Here is a 17548-nt window from a genome sequence, read left to right on the forward strand (position 1 = left end):
AAAGCCAAGAAGAGAAGAGACAGGCAGAGGGATCAAGTAACCAATTTGCTTAATAATGGCTGTCAAACAGACAACTAGATTTGGAACCAAAATCTTAACTGTGAACTTGCGAACAGAACTGCAAGATGAAACAATCTTGGAGCACCAAGAAGTACAGAATGAAAGACTGAGAAGACAGGTAAGCAGGGATGTCCCACAAACAACCCCCAGGCATAGGGAGGGTGTCTGGACTGATCCATGGTACTACAGGTACGAAAATTAGCAGGTAAGGAATAATTTTCTTTTCCCTGTACGTACCAGGATCAGTCCAGACAATGGGATGTACCAAAGCTTCCCCATCATGGGTGGGCCGAAGACAGCCCTGCGCGGATGACCCTGTCCCCAAAATGACCGCCCGACGGCGCCCGAACGTCCAGGCGATAATGCCTCGCAAAGGTATGAAGCGACTTCCAGGTGGCCGCCCTACAGATCTCCTGAACAGACACTGAAGTACTCTCCGCCCAAGACGTTGATTGGGTGCGAAAGGAATGAGCTTTAACCGCTAGCGGCGGAGACTTACCCACTCCAAGGTATGCCGCTACGATCGTTCCCTTCAGCCAACGAGCGATGGATTGTTTGGAGGCCATGCAACCTTTATTGGGACCCGAGCAAAGGACGAACAAGTGATCAGAAAGACGGAAATCATTTGTGACCTCCAAATAGTGCATCAGACATCGCCGTACATCTAATCTGCGCAGATCACTCGAATCAGACGAGGAAAACGAGGGCAGCTCTACCGATTGGTTGAGATGAAAAGCCGAGACCACCTTAGGTAGAAATGATGGCACCGTGCGCAGAGAAACTCCACCAGGCGAAAATCGGAGGTATGGCTCACGGCAGGATAGCGCTTGCAGTTCGGAGATCCGTCGCGCCGAGCTAATCGCTACCAGAAAGATGGTCTTGAGAGTGACGTCCTTGATGGTGGCTGCACTCTGAGGCTCGAAAGGTGGACCACAGAGGGCACGGAGCACCAGGTTCAGATTCCATGATGGACAAGGCGGGCGAATCGGAGGCTTCAAGTGTCTCACCCCTTTAAGGAAACGTAGGACATCCGGATGGGAAGAAAGTAAAACATTGTTCCCACTATGAAGGAAGGGCCCCCAAGGCCGTCACCTGAACCCGGAGCGAGTTATAGGCAAGACCCAAATCCAGACCCGCCTGTAGGAACGAGAGGATCTGCGCCACCGAAGCCTGCATCGGCTGAATAGCATGCGACACACACCACTCCTCAAAAACCTTCCACATCCGGACATAAGTGGACGTCTTACGTGCCCGCAATAGAGTCAATATGACTGGCTCCGGATAACCACGACGTCTCAAGTTGTGCCTCTCAAAAGCCAAGCCGCAAGACAGAAGTGAACTGCCTCCTCGAAAAATATTGGTCCTTTGCGGAGGAGATGAGGAAGATGACTGAGCCGAAGTGGACCCTCCAACGCCAGGTTGAGGGGATCTGCGAACCAAGGCCGACGGGGCCACCAGGATTACCAGCCCCTGATGCGCCTCTATCCTTCGGATAACCTTTCCCACTAGTGGCCATGGTGGAAAGACATACAGGAGGCATTGACGTGGCCACGGAAGGACCAGCGCATCGACCCCTTCCATGCCATGCTCCGTTCTGCGACTGAAGAAACGAACGGCCTTTGCATTTCTGGCAGTTGCCATTAGATCCATGTGTGGCTTCCCCCAGTGCTTTACTATCATCCGCATTGCTTCCTCCGAGAGTTCCCACTCTCCGGGGTCCAAGTGTTGTCTGCTGAGGAAGTCCGCCTGTACAATGTCCACGCCAGCAATGTGCGAAGCCGCCAGGCATTGTAAATGGAGTTCCGCCCATTCCATCAGTCTGTCGGTCTCCAATGATATGAGACGACTTCTCGTGCCCCCCTGGCAATTGATGTATGCCACCGTGGTCGCATTGTCCGATAGAACCCTGACTGCCCGACTGTGTACCAATGGGAAGAACCCCTGCAACGCTAGACGGACCGCCCTGGTCTCCAACCGGTTGATGGGCCACCAAGTTTGCTCCGCCGTCCACCGGCCCTGGATTGAACTGTCCCGACAGACTGCCCCCCCAGCCGGCGAGGCTGGCATCAGAGGTGACTATCACCCAGTCCGGGGCCTCCAGGGACACCCCCTGAGCCAAATGATGAGGGTCCAGCCACCAGCGGAGACTGAGCAACGTTGGCCTCGGGATCGGCAGGACCGCCTGGAAATCCCGCAATACTGGTTTCCACTGGGAAAGCAAGGCCCTCTGGAGAGGTCGTAGGTAAGCGAAGGCCCACGGGACCAGGTCAATGGTGGAGGCCATGGTTCCTAGCACCTGCAGGTAGTCCCACGCCGTGGGATCTTCGAGCGCTATGAACCTGTGAATCTGTTCCTGAAGTGCCTGCGCCCTCTCCGGATGTAGGAACACCTTGGCCTACCTTGTGTCGAAATGGGCCCCTAGGAAGTCCAACGACTGGGATGGAACCAGCTTGCTCTTGGTGAAGTTGACGATCCACCCCAGCGAGTGGAGAAGCTGTACTACCCTTTCGACCGCCCGGAGGCCCTGTGCCCGAGACTTCGCCCGAATGAGCCAATCGTCCAGGTAAGGATGCACCAGGATTCCTTCCCTGCGTAGAGCCGCCGCCACTACCACCATGACCTTTGTAAAAACCCGTGGAGCTGTGGCCAGACCAAAGGAAGAGCTCGGAACTGAAAATGCTGACCCAGGATCTTGAAACGAAGGTAGCCCTGATGTGCCTGATGGATCGGGATGTGAAGATACGCCTCCTGAGATCCAGCGAGGCCAAGAATTCCCCTGGGTGCACCGCAGCCAACACCGAGCGGAGCGTCTCCATGCGAAACCGAGGAACTCTGAGAGACTTGTTGACGGTCTTGAGATCCAGAATAGGCCGGAAAGTACCTTCCTTCTTGGGAACCACGAAGTAGACGGAATAATGACCTCGGCCCAGCTCGGAGGCCGCAACCGGCACTATCGCGCCCAACGATAGGAGGCGATCGAGGGTCTGTCGAACGGCCCTTTGAGTAGGGACCCGCAGGAGGAAAACAGGAACCTGTCTCGAGGCGCGTGTACAAAATCCAAGGCGTAGCCGTGTCTTAGAATATCCAGAACCCATTGATCTGACGTGATTTGGACCCACTTTTCGTAGAAGAGAGCAATTCGACCCACCAGCCGAGGAATCGACTCGCGGGTCCTCCTGGCATCATTGGGCAGATTTCGGAGAGGTACCCGAACCCTGCCCTTCCTTACCGTGACGGTGTCCCCGAAAGGACCGGTTCCAGGTGTGCGACCGAGAAGATGGCGCCCGGGGCAGCTGATGTCTCGTAGAGCGCATCCGGCGCTGATTGCGGTACCGGCTTCTGGAGGAATTGAATGATCTCGAAGAACGTGGTCGATCCTCTGGCAACTTATGGACAGCATTTTCATTGAGTGACTTGATGATCTGGTCCAGATCTTCCCCAAAGAGATACTGCCCTTAAAGGGAAGGGACCCTAGATGGGTCTTGGACGAGGCATCAGCCGACCAGTTCTGCAGCCACAGAAGCCGACGAGCCGCCGCCGCCGCCACCATAGAACGGGCTAGGACCCTTAGAAGATCGTACAAGGCATCAGCCCCATAGGCGACCATGGCTTCCAACCTGTCCGCCTGTTGCGCCTCTGCGTCCGGCAAGGTCTGAGAGGTGAGAAGCTGTTGGACCCAACGAAGACCCACTCGCTGCGCTAGTGAACTGCAAATAGCAGCCCGCATTCCCAACGCTGAGACTTCGAAGCCCCGTTTGAGGTAAACCTCCAGCTTCCTATCCTGAATATCCTTCAACGTCGTACTGCCAGTGACGGGAATGGTGGTATGCTTTGTGACTGCTGAAACCGCAGAATCCACGGCGGGGACTTTGAGGAGCTCCAGGAAGTCAGCCGGAAGAGGATACAATTTTTCCATGGCCCTACTGACCCTAAGGTTGGCCTTCGGTACATCCCACACTCTGGTTATTAATTGTAAAATGGTGTGATGAGTGGGAAAAGCCTTAGCCAGTGGCCGAAGCCCCGCCAGAAGCGGGTCCCCCTTCTTGAGCTTCGGGTCAGGCTCCACTGGTTCCGGGGGAGGGTCGATATCCATCTCCTGCAGAATGTGGGGAATGAGATCATCCAACTCCCCAGCTTGGAAAATGCAGAGGACTCTCGGATCGTCGCCCTCCACCTGGGCCACCAAGATGGGGTCATCCCCGTCCGGATCCAGAGGAGGGTCCCCCCCCCCCGAGGATTGCGGCGCTGGCGGTGTCACAGGTGGGTCCCAGGCCCCCCCGCCCCGTTAGTGGAGTACGGTCCTGGGGGAGATTTCCCCCCAGGAGGGTGGCCGGGCACGCCAGTTTGGGGGGAGGGGGCCCCCAGGGCTCCATGAGCGAATCCCTGCTTTGAAGAAAAGCCCTATGCATTAGGACGACGAACTCAGTTGAAAAAGCAGGGACCCCTGAGGGGGGGGCACCCCGGGGGCTCCCCCTCCTGCCCACCAGGCTCCGATTCCACCAAAGGGGCTCGAACCGGCAGCGTTGCTGAAAACGGGGCCTCTGTGTCCTCTTCTGAGAAACCGGCATCCGAGTCAGGAAACAAAATGGCCGCCATTCCCGCGCTCAGCGGGAACGGGGCCTGCCGCTTTCTCCCCACGCGGTCTGGAGCTCGAGCGGCATCCCCCGAAGGGGAGCTGCCTTCCCTCTCGGGGAGGCAGCTCGCGCAATGCCCCTCCCTGGACAGACGTTCCCCCTGACGGCCACAGGCCTCACATCGCTGCATCGAAGACAGGGGGAGGGGCGGGCGGGGGCGTGCGCGGCAAAATTCTTCAGCGGCTGACAAATAAGATCCGGACTGGCTCCCCCCACCGACTCGAAGAGACCATTGGGGAATCTGGCTTCCCGACGGCAGGCGGCCTCGGGGAATGAAACAGGGAAGAGGGGGAGAGATCGGCCCTACCGACGTGCACCCCAGAGGTCCGGGGACCGTTGCCAGCAAATCCAGCTCCCCACCGGTAAGGTTGAAACAAAACAAAAAAGACACTTACCCCTAAACAGAGTAGGGAAATAAAGGAGAGAAGTAGCGACAAGGAAAACAGTCTGTCAGCAAGCCACTAGCAACAAGGGAGAGCAATCAAAACAACCCTCCTAGGCTGAGTGCCAATCCCCTGCCTGGTAACTCCTGTTTCCTTTTTTTTTTTTTTTTTCTACTTGATCCCTCTAAAAAAAGAGCCTAGAACCCTAAGCTAAAGTGCTGGGGACCACAGTGTCCCCTGCTCACATCTGCTGGAGTCAGAACGATACAGAGAGAATGGAGGTAGGGGAGGCGAGATTATATAGGACCTCCCCTAGAAGTTTTGTTCTGACTCCATCTGCTGGACGGGGGACATAACCCACCATCTGGACTGATCCTGGTACGTACAGGGAATAAGCAATTTACAACACAAAAATCTCAAGTCACAGAAAAAATTCACATAGTATTAATTCTTTACCAATTATAAAATGCCTTTTGAAAGATATACTTAACTTTTTACAAAAAGTTTTCATGTCTGGAATACAGAATTGACTAGGTAACTCGTTCCATAAAAATGGACCATGGAAAACACACGGTTGTGAGTAGCAACAAGTCGAGTAGTTTTAAGGGATGGAACAATTAACTGAAAGGAGTCTGGCTGAAGTTGATTGATCTAAAGAAATCAAATCAGACAAATAAGATGGACCATCCCCTTTTAAGACCTTAAATACAAAGACAAAAAACTTGAATTTAATACGTTAAGTAACTGGTAGCCAATGAAGCTCAATGAACGTAGGCGTTGCATGACCATGTAATTTTTCATCCATAATTAGATTAGCGATTGTATTTTGAAGTGACTGAATCCTCAAATCCTGTATTTTGGAAGCCCAATCGATTACAAGTTACCATAGTCAACAGCTGTCAGAAGAAAAGCTTGAATAACAGTCCTGAAATCATTATGATTTGTAAAACCTGATCGAAGGAGCCTTAGTATATGTGAAACAGAAGTCATGGAAAAGTCAAAATGAAATCCAAAATTATGTACAGAATCTGTAAAAAGGAATATAAACACCCTCAATTAATTTTCTTTTACAATCATCTGGAAGTGGTTTGCTAGATATCCACATGCCTCTGTTTTATGTACATTAAGCATTAATGTTGAGATAAGGTATCAATTACGGCTGAATGGACAGGGAAGAATAGTTAGATATCGTCCACACAGATTTTTTAAAAAGGAATAAATGTTCTAAAAACATAAGCAACAGAGCAAAGGGAGATATTGAACAATATTGCAGACAACATCAATCCTTGTGGAACACCAATTTTCAAGTCATAAAATTAAGTTACTGAGGAGAACCAGTTAGAGCTGATCTTTATCTCCACTTTTTAATACTGCATTTGTACCTTTAGCAGTTGCTATAAGACAAGACAAGGAGCTTTGCGAAGTATGATTTAAACAATTTGAATGTAACTTATTTACACTCATGACATTACTGCCTATATTTCTGTTTAACCTATTCCTAGGTTATTAAGGATCACTGGCATATTTTCTGGGATTTCAAGGCATAAGGTAGACTGGTCCAAATCTGAGGTGCTATCTTTCAATAGGTTCACATTATTAGCAGATGGTGGAATTTACATTTAAATGAAATAAAGGACATACAAAAAACTTGAGAAAATTCTTACTCAAAATATTTGGGAAAATACCCCCCCCCCCCCCTCAAAGACAGCGCTTACTAAATTAAAATTATCTAAAGATTTCCTGGATTTTGAGTTATTATTTGGCTTTTATATTGAGACAAGGTAACATTTGGTTACAGGAGGATGGTTTGAGAGATTCTAAGCTGTGTAAAGGCCATTGTTGGTCCAATTTCTATTTCTTTATTACTGGATATATCTATACAAAAAAGATTAGTGGAAAATTAGGTTTTGATGGCAATACTACTATGGGCTTTTAGAAGGTTCGATTAGAAGGGACACGTATTGTGCCTTTCAAAAATTTAGTTTAATCCCCTTTTGAAAATTAATAAAAACGTAATTGCCTGGGTTCACTGGCAGGATAAAGGGCTCTTGTTTATTGGTCAGGTAATGGGAGGAGACAAATTGAAATCTACTCAGCAATATTTTAAATGGGTACAGTATTCTGTCTAGTGATATAAAACTGAAGGCATCATCTAATGCACTGCAGTTGGATTAAATGTGAAAAGTTGTGGGCATCTTTTAAGTTGACTGCTGGATTCCATAAATTGACAGTAAATTCTAGTAAGAGCTGTGTAAGGACTGAAGATGAGAAGAGCTATCGCACAGACTTAACGCCGATTTTAACAACACCTTTTTGAATTGCGTTAGGCTGTGCGATAGCTGCCGTGATCGGGCAGGCAAGGTTTTATCGCCTTGCGCGATGTCTCCCGCAAGGCCTATTTAGATAAATTGAAGCTCCCAGAGCATCCACCTAGCCTTCGGGGACAGAGAGAGAGCGAGAGAGAGAATGAAGAAGTACCTTGAGTAGAAGCCATGGCCCCATTGCTCACGGGGGACTGGTTCCACTGCGCCCGCTGCTAAAAGGGCAGAGAGTTCCGATTGAAGGATGACCTGATGGGCAGGAGAGCCCCACGATGGACATGGGGGAGCGGTCTCTGGGAGCCTGCTGAAATTCAGGCAGTAACCCTGGCAGACAATGGAGAGGACCCAACCATCTGAAGTGATTGCTTCCCAACGGCAGGCGAAGCAAAGGAGCCTGCCACCGACCAGGAGATCAACCACCAGGGGAACCGGCGCTTGGCTCGTGCCCCCTCGCAGCCAGTCAAAAGCCGGTGGATGGGACCTGCTGAGGGGCTGGTTCGATCCTTGGAACCCGCTGCTGTCGGCCACAACCACTCGGACTGGACAGAGGTGGGCGGGCACAGGTGGCTGGAGGATAGTATTTCCTTGGCCGGTAAAAGGGCTTATGAGAGCCTGACCTGGAGGACTTCCTAGTGGAGACACGGTCTTTAGCGGGGTTGACGGACAGTATCATGCTGATCTTTCAGCTGCGCCATGATCTCTTTCACCTTTTCCCCAAACAGGTTTTTGCCTGTACAGGGGAGATCCGCAAGCCTGTCCTGAACCTCTGGGTCAGAGACTTGAGGCCCAGAGCCAAGCCAGCCATCTAGCGCCGACGGCCCCGGCGGCTAAGCGGGCTATGATTTCCAACACGTCGTAGGTAGACCTGATCTCATGTCTACCTGCCTCAAGGTCTAGCGTGGCAATGGCTGCAAGAGACTCCTGCTGTTGCTGGGAGAGGCCCTCCGCAAAGTCTTGGACCTGCTTCCACAAATTGCAGTTGTATTGGGTCATGTACTGCAGGTAGGCCGCAATACAAGCCACCAGCATAGCCCCCTGGAACATTTTTCTTCCTATGCCATCGAGCTCCCTGTGTTCGCACCCCAGAGGGGCAGAAGCATGTGATCGGGAGCATCTGCCTTTTAAAGGGTGGACTCCACAACCGCTGACTGGTGGGGGAGGTGCTGCCGTTCAAAGCCCACAGCCTGTTGCACCAGATAAGTGGCATTGGCTTTCCTTTTAAGCGGGGACACAGATACCGGGTGTTCCCACACACGGAAGAGGAGCTCCTTAAATCTCCTTGGGAGCATGGATGAACTGGAGGACCTCCAGCATCTTGTGATAAGAACATAAGAAAATGCCATACTGGGTCAGACCAAGGGTCCATCAAGCCCAGCATCCTATTTCCAACAGTGGCCAATCCAGGCCATAAGAACCTGGCAAGTACCCAAAAACTAAGTCTATTCCATGTTACCATTGCTAATGGCAGTGGCTATTCTCTAAGTTAACTTAATAGCAGGTAATGGACTTCTCCTCCAAGAACTTATCCAATCCTTTTTTAAACACAGCTATACTAACTGCACTAACCACATCCTCTGGCAACAAATTCCAGAGTTTAATTGTGCATTGAGTAAAAAAGAACTTTCTCCGATTAGTTTTAAACGTGCCCCATGCTAACTTCATGGAGTGCCCCCTAGTCTTTCTACTATCCGAAAGAGTAAATAACCGATTCTCATCTACCCGTTCTAGACCTCTCATGATTTTAAACACCTCTATCATATCCCCCCTCAGCCGTCTCTTCTCCAAACTTGAAAAGTCCTAACCTCTTTAGTCTTTCCTCATAGGGGAGCTGTTCCATTCCTCTTATTTTGGTAGCCCTTCTCTGTACCTTCTCCATCGCAATTATATCTTTATTGAGATGCGGCGACCAGAATTGTACACAGTATTCAAGGTGCGGTCTCACCATGGAGCGATACAGAGGCATAATGATATTTTACATTTTATTCACCATTCCCTTTCTAATAATTCCCAACATTGTTTGCTTTTTTGACTGCCGCAGCACACTGAACCGATGATTTCAATGTGTTATCCACTATGACGCCTAGATCTCTTTCTTGGGTTGTAGCACCTAATGTGGAATCCAACATTGTATAACTATAGCATGGGTTATTTTTCCCTATATGCATCACCTTGCACTTATCCACATTAAATTTCATCTGCCATTTGGATGCCCAATTTTCCAGTCTCACAAGGTCTTCCTGCAATTTATCACAATCTGCTTGTGATTTAACTACTCTGAACAATTTTGTGTCATCTGCAAATTTGATTATCTCACTCGTCGTATTTATTTCCAGATCATTTATAAATATATTGAAAAGTAAGGGTCCCAAAACAGATCCCTGAAGCACTCTACTGTCCACTCCCTTCCACTGAGAAAATTGCCCATTTAATCCTACTCTCTGTTTCCTGTCTTTTAGCCAGTTTGCAATCCACGAAAGGACATCGCCACCTATCCTATGACTTTTTACTTTTCCTAGAAGCCTCTCATGAGGAACTTTGTCAAACGCCTTCTGAAAATCCAAGTATACTACATCTACCAGTTCACCTTTATCCACATGTTTATTAACTCCTTCAAAAAAGTGAAGCAGATTTGTGAGGCAAGACTTGCCCTGGGTAAAGCCATGCTGACTTTGTTCCATTAAACCATGTCTTTCTATATGTTCTGTGATTTTGATGTTTAGAACACTTTCCACTATTTTTCCTGGCACTGACGTCAGGCTAACCGGTCTGTAGTTCCCTAGATCGCCCCTGGAGCCCTTTTTAAATATTGGGGTTACATTTGCTATCCTCCAGTCTTCAGGTACAATGGATGATTTTATTGATAAGTTACAAATTTTTACTAATAGGTCTGAAATTTCATTTTTTTAGTTCCTTCAGAACTCTGGGGTGTATACCATCTGGTCCAGGTGATTTACTACTCTTCAGTTTGTCAATCAGGTCTACCACATCTAACCTATTAGTAAAAATTTGAAACCTATCATTAAAATCATCCATTGTACCTGAAGACTGGAGGATAGCAAATGTAACCCCAATATTTAAAAAGGGCTCCAGGGGAGATCCGGGAAACTACAGACCGGTTAGCCTGATTTCAGTGCCAGGAAAAATAGTGGAAAGTGCTCTAAACATATAGAAAGACATGGTTTAATGGAACAAAGTCAACATGGCTTTACCCAAGGCAAGTCTTGCCTCACAAATCTGCTTCACTTTTTTGAAGGAGTTAATAAACGTGATAAAGGTGAACCTTTAGATGTAGTATACTTGGATTTTCAGAAGGCGTTTGACAAAGTTCCTCATGAGAGGCTTCTAGGAAAAGTAAAAAGTCATGGGATAGGTGGCGATGTCCTTTCGTGGATTGCAAACTGGCTAAAAGACAGGAAACAGAGAGTAGGATTAAATGGGCAATTTTCTCAGTGGAAGGGAGTGGACAGTGGAGTGCTTCAGGGATCTGTTTTGGGACCCTTACTTTTCAATATATTTATAAATGATCTGGAAAGAAATACGACGAGTGAGATAATCAAATTTGCAGATGACACATAATTGTTTAGAGTAGTTAAATCACAAGCAGATTGTGATAAATTGCAGGAAGACCTTGTGAGACTGGAAAATTGGGCATCCAAATGGCAGATGAAATTTAATGTGGATAAGTGCAAGGTGATGCATATAGGGAAAAATAACCCATGCTATAGTTATACAATGTTGGATTCCACATTAGGTGCTACAACCCAAGAAAGAGATCTAGGCGTCATAATGGATAACACATTGAAATCATCGGTTCAGTGTGCTGCGGCAGTCAAAAAAGCAAACAATGTTGGGAATTATTAGAAAAGGAATGGTGAATAAAATGTAAAATATCATTATGCCTCTGTATCGCTCCATGGTGAGACCGCACCTTGAATACTGTGTACAATTCTGGTCGCCGCATCTCAATAAAGATATAATTGCGATGGAGAAGGTACAGAGAAGGGCTACCAAAATAAGAGGAATGGAACAGCTCCCCTATGAGGAAAGACTAAAGAGGTTAGGACTTTTCAAGTTTGGAGAAGAGACGGCTGAGGGGGGATATGATAGAGGTGTTTAAAATCATGAGAGGTCTAGAACGGGTAGATGAGAATCGGTTATTTACTCTTTCGGATAGTAGAAAGACTAGGGGGCACTCCATGAAGTTAGCATGGGGCACATTTAAAACTAATCGGAGAAAGTTCTTTTTTACTCAACGCACAATTAAACTCTGGAATTTGTTGCCAGAGGATGTGGTTAGTGCAGTTAGTATAGCTGTGTTTAAAAAAGGATTGGATAAGTTCTTGGAGGAGAAGTCCATTACCTGCTATTAAGTTCACTTAGAGAATAGCCACTGCCATTAGCAATGGTAACATGGAATAGACTTAGCTTTTGGGTACTTGCCAGGTACTTTTGGACTGGATTAGCCACTGTTGGAAACAGGATGCTGGGCTTGATGGACCCTTGGTCTGACCCAGTATGGCATTTTCTTATGTTCTCTGCCACCAAGCAGATGATGCTGTTGAAAGGTCTGAAGTAGCTGACCTGTGAAGGAGAGCAGCTGCCATGCATGTCTAATAGCAGTGAGACACAGAAAATTCCCTTTCTTGGCATGGCACTGATGAGAGGAAGACCGTGAGAGAAACAGCAAAGAGTGTGTGAAGGGGGTCAGCACTGTTTGTAGCTCATATAGCAGCGAACTGTCTTCCACAGACAGCCACACGGGGGTTTAAATAATGGGTCAGATTTGCCCCTCTACCTTTTCCGTGGTTCCATTCGGCCCTGGGACTTGCAGAAGTGTTTTTCCCAAGATTTGGATTTCTTAGGGTTAAGCAAGTCAGGCTGAAAAAGATGAGAGGTGCACTCTAGGCATACTGTAGATGCCATATGCATGGGACCTGGTCAGGTATTTATGTGCATTAACACTATTTTTACTATGTAATACGCGAGTAAAGTTTGAAAATTTTCAAAAAATTTTTTTATTTTGGCCCTAAAAATGAACAAAAATTATTATAACAAAACCCTTGCTATTTAAGAATTAATTTGCTACTTCCAGATTTCTTTACATTTATTGAAAAAGTACACATGAAAAATTTTCTCTCTAAAAGAATAATTTTAAGCCTTATAATTCAACATAAGCAATTTTGAAAGACAGACATTCAACCAAAAATGAGAGATTTGCAGTTTCACAGAAACCATAGAGACTTATTGTGATTATCTAAGATAGATAAAATTTGGCACTTTACCAAAGTTTGGGTTACACCAAAATAAAACATCTCAAAGTAAATGTACTAACGAGGCAACTATTATACCAAAATATGATTTGACCAAATATGTAATACCAAAGATTTTGATATACCTAAACTCGTTAATCTAAATCTGGGTTTCCCCAAAGTATGTCTTGAACAAAAATATGAATGTTACTTTTGTAAACAGTTGTGATCTTCACTTGGAACGATGGTATATAAAGTAACTACATAAAGAAAAAGAAAGCAAACAAAATTAAGAGCAGCAGACAAATTCACTACAAATCTAATGACTTTCAATTGCCTTACCTCCATTGGGACCAGGATCAGGGGGTCCAAGACTGATGCCACCCCAGGAGTTCCCAGTCCATCCTCTCTCTCGTTTCACTTTCATCTTCCTTTTCTTTTCCCACTCATCCCTCTGCCTTAGCATTTCTGCATGCAGCTCCTCCTGATGTGCTTGGTCTCGTTTACCAATTGCCTGGATTGTTCCACTCTTCACAATGGGAGAATTTAGCCCAGGCCAAAGAAAACCAGAACGTCCTTCAAAACATCAAAAAAATAAATATCATGCCACTGAAAAAAATATTTCAAACTTTAATCTACATAATAGCTATCAATAATGTATTAGGTGACAAGTTTAAAAATCTGGGGCACATGCTTTGTGAGCATATTTACATATAAAAATATTAGCTTAAATAAAATGTAGCACCCAAGTCTAAGACTCGCTATAATTTGCTTTTTGTTTGTGTTGGCTTAGCAAAGTCAGGGAAAATTTGTACTCTGGCCACAAAATTCTTCCTGCTTATATCTGAAGTATTGTTTTATAATCCAGTGGTCCCCAACCCTGTCCTGGGGGCCCACCAGCCAGTTGAACAGCAGGATGTTACTCCTCATGAAACCAACCTGCATCACCTGGGAGTTGGTTTCTCCATGTAATAGCTATATTATGAATTGAGGGACTCTGCCTAGGGGGCAGGATAATGACTACAGCTGCACATGCCTAGTAGACCATGTTTGAAAGTTCTAGATTCTTTGAGATCAAAGTTCCATGCCGGGCTCCAGCTGATGATGTCACCCAAAACGGGAAATGGCATCGTGTTGAAAGCACCACCTCTCTCCCTTTTTGCCTGTGAGGCAGCCGACCCACAAAGGGGTCTAGGCGGAAAAAGAATTGGGTTCCACAAAGCGAAAACCTAGAAAAAACAGACACAAAACCCCGATGAGTAGCAGAGGTGTGACGCGAGTGCCAACAGGAAACATACTCCGCATCACGAAAATATTACAAGCAGAGTTTTGGATCAATAAACCCCCAACAACAGTAGGTCTACAACCACAGGAAAACGTCTAGCGATATAAACAAGAGAAGGATTCTTGGATGAAGAGCGCAGTTTTCTTTGGTGTTACAAGCCAACTGAAAAACTAATCAGGGCTAGAGAATTCCCCAGAAAGAAAATGCAGTCCACTGACACCCGAAGGATAGCATGTCTCTGCAGAAATGTGCCCATGTTTGGCTAATAGGCATAATGGGCAGAAAACCCAAGCAACGCTTGGAAGAATAATCAGCAATGGCAGAGTCTGTGACAGACCTTACATGCTAAAGCACCAGACATAGCTGACCAGCAGGACAGCATCAAGAGTTTCAGGGGATAAAAGGCAATCCCTGAATGGGATCGCTAGCCCAAACCCCCTGAGCAGGGGGATACATTAGGCCTGAAGCTCACCCACACTGCACCCTGTCAAGGGCAGGGTTATCTATCCTGTCTACAGGACAGTTCAGGTGAGCAGGAAGACACTTTGAACCTAGTGAAATGAGAAAAGCTAAAGGCATTAGCCAGAGCTTGGTGAAAAAATAGGGAGAAAGTGGTATATCTTTCCCTACAGGTATACACTAAAATATACCGCGAATGCCTTAGCTTCCCCCTCCCCCACTCCAAAATTCCAACTAGAAGTCAGAAGGAGCAAAGAACACAAGGAGGCAGAGTGTTGGGCTGCCAGGGTAAGCACAAGTCGTTAGGTTGTATAACTCAACCCCAAGCGAATAACTCACTGCTGATTCCAGTAGTGAGTTACCCACCAAGATAGAGCCCTCAAACTACTTGGAACAGCTAAAACAGCACAAATTCCACAGGGAAGAAATCCAGAAGCACTCCACTAGGACAGGAAGCTGGGGTGCCAGAAATGCAAAGCCCTGTAGAACAGGATTTCTTTGCCATCCTGGAAACTCTAAGGGTACCAGGGCAGGGCAAGGGTGATCTCGGAACAGACTGCCCCGATCTTGGCTTAGGTATTAATACCTCAGCCATGATAGCATATACTTTCCCCAAGAAAGCATGTGGTCCACTAAATGAAATAATCGTTGCATGAACCAGGACTCCCCTGTCCGCAGACAGGGTTATCCCTAAAATGGGGAAGTATAGCTTGCAAGCTACTGCAAACAAAGAGCAGCACCTCGGTTGTAGGGTCCCTTGTCCCCCCAACTCCCTCAGCCATGGAAATAGGTTGAAAGGCATACTTGCCAATTAGATGGATTAGAACCTTCCTCACTGAGGAAGGGTCCCACAGGCAAGAATGACTGGCAATAGTGGTCCTTATAAAAAAAAACAAAAACAAAAAACCATTGAGCTCAGCAGGTATCAAAAGTGACTCTTGGATGGGAGAAACCCCTAATCTTCACTGGAAAGGCTCCCTCATTAAACAGACCTGCTGTGCCTTATTTATTTTATTTATTTAGAACTTTTATATACTGACATTCATTTGCATATCACATCAATTTACAATGAACGGGAAAATAACATTTGGAAAGGAAAATAAAAGGACAACCTAAGGAGAGCACTACTGCTCAACCGGCTCTCGCATCCCATGAAGAACTGAGAGTGACTGCCAGTCAGAAGCAGCGTCATGCCTTCTCTGGGAAACAGAACAAGGGACAACTCTTGCAGGAGTAGACCATCAGGCTTCCAAAGGGGAACCCATAAAAGTTGCCCAGGAACCCAGTTGAATCCTCCTTTCCTGAAGTGACAGAAAAGCAACGGAATCAGGACCTCCTGATCCCGAAAAACCTGTCAACTCTCCAGTTGAGACACAATCACTGATCACGGAGTTTCAGAAGAAACCAGTCTGCTACAGGCAGCCAACCTCTGATTGCTGCGGCGCACAACCTGTTGTGCTCACCACGAGGAAAACACACACCACCATTCGGTAGAAGGCAACTGGAGAATAGAGCCTTCCACAGTAAAAGCATACTGACCGGTACTCATAAAGTGGTATCCCACCCTATGAATGGAGACACTATGAATCCACTCACCGTGCTAGAGGGTTGAATCCCACGGCACAGCAAGGACGAGCACCACTTGCTAGATTCGGTGGCTGCACACTGCCAAATCACAGTGTGTGTGTGTGATGCCTTCCTCACTAGTGCTCCCCTGTACTTTGTGGTACAGAACTGACTAGGAGGCTCAGACCTTGACGCGATGATGGCATATCCCTGGCATGGCTGAGAACTACACAGACAGGGAGAATGCCGCCTGCCATCACCCGATATGCTTGGTGTAGATGCTTTGCCATACCAAATAACGCATGCTGCACTCCACTATCACAGTAACTCCCAGTGGAGTACATAGAAACAGTGTGATGACTGTGGCCCCAGTACCACTGGGGCTCTGGATATGGCATGGTGATGGGTAGCATTCTATGGCATTGCCCCTTCCAGTATCTAACGCTCCAAGAGGCTAGACACATCCCTAGAAGCTGCGCTGGGAATGGGTCACTGTCGTTTCTCTCATGGAATGACAGCAGCGAAGTCCATAGCGACTGAAGGTGGCCATGGTACTCTGCGGTCGTGTCCTGTGGCATCAGACCACATCCACTGGTGCCTAGAGTGGCAACGGCACCCATAGGGCCAATAGCGCTTTCGCGCTCACCAACAATGGATCACAAAGGCACCAAACGACAGTGCACAAAGGGTTTTGATGGTGCTTGACCAAAGCTTGATCAGTTCAATGGTATAAAGCGCTATCCTCGGTGCCACAGGCACCCATGGACCTCAACAGCCTGGCGGTACCAATAAGGACCCTGGTACCCAAAGGCATCAATGGACTGGCAGTACCAAGGATGCCAAGGGCACATGCAAGCAGAGGCTCTGCAACCCCATGTTCATAGGTGCCCAAAAGAACCAATGACTTCCAGTGCCATCGACTGCTCCCTCACGTCACCTACCGTCTGAGGACATCAATGCTGCAAGCTCGATGGCGTCCCTTACCAATGGCTATGGCTGACAAACTTGCTAGTTCTCAACATTGATGGTGCATCAATCCAGGCGAGTCCTCCAATGCCCCCCACCCATGGTGCCCGATAGCTGTAGGTTACTGATAGGACAGCACAATGCCGTCAGTGCCCAGTCAGTATACAGCCAAAGAGCCTTGAGGGGACCAGACCACTGCGCCTAGATGCTTCGGCGTACCAGGGTGCCTTGAGTAAATAGCGACCCCAGTACTCAATCTGTTCAAGGCTAAAATCCCTGTCGCTCGAGGGCTTCAGTGCACTCGAGAGCTCTCAGAAGCACTAGGGATGCCCAGGGCACTCAAGGGCGATCCCAAAGCCTCGTTGGTGGTGCTTGACCTAGTCAAGAGCGGCAAGGAAAGGCTCAGTGGCCAACACACCCGATGGCCTACATGGCGGCTCTGCACCTCTATGGCATTGATGGTATCGGGGCCGTTCTGCACCGCGATGGCATCAAGGCCACACACCTCGATGGCACGGAGGGTGGCCACTCATGCACCCCGACAGAATAGAGGGCATCGATGGGGACTATGGCACTTGATGGCAGACCTGATCCCTGATACTAGAGGTCGGTACCACTACTCCGC

The 17548-nt window shown here is 47.7% G+C and overlaps 1 protein-coding gene across 2 annotated transcripts in view; it reads right to left on the reverse strand.

Annotated features, from left to right (window-relative positions):
* MRPS5 (mitochondrial ribosomal protein S5) overlaps window positions 1-17548 on the reverse strand; it is a 123319-nt gene that overhangs the window by 75559 nt on the left and 30212 nt on the right. For both annotated transcript variants that reach the window (XM_029594337.1, XM_029594338.1), the window contains exon 4: window positions 12990-13223. In XM_029594337.1, the coding sequence (XP_029450197.1) occupies window positions 12990-13223 (234 nt within the window). The remainder of the gene's footprint in view (window positions 1-12989; window positions 13224-17548) is intronic.

The sequence above is a fragment of the Rhinatrema bivittatum genome, chromosome 3, assembly GCF_901001135.1.
Source record: "Rhinatrema bivittatum chromosome 3, aRhiBiv1.1, whole genome shotgun sequence".
Classification (NCBI taxonomy): domain Eukaryota; kingdom Metazoa; phylum Chordata; class Amphibia; order Gymnophiona; family Rhinatrematidae; genus Rhinatrema; species Rhinatrema bivittatum.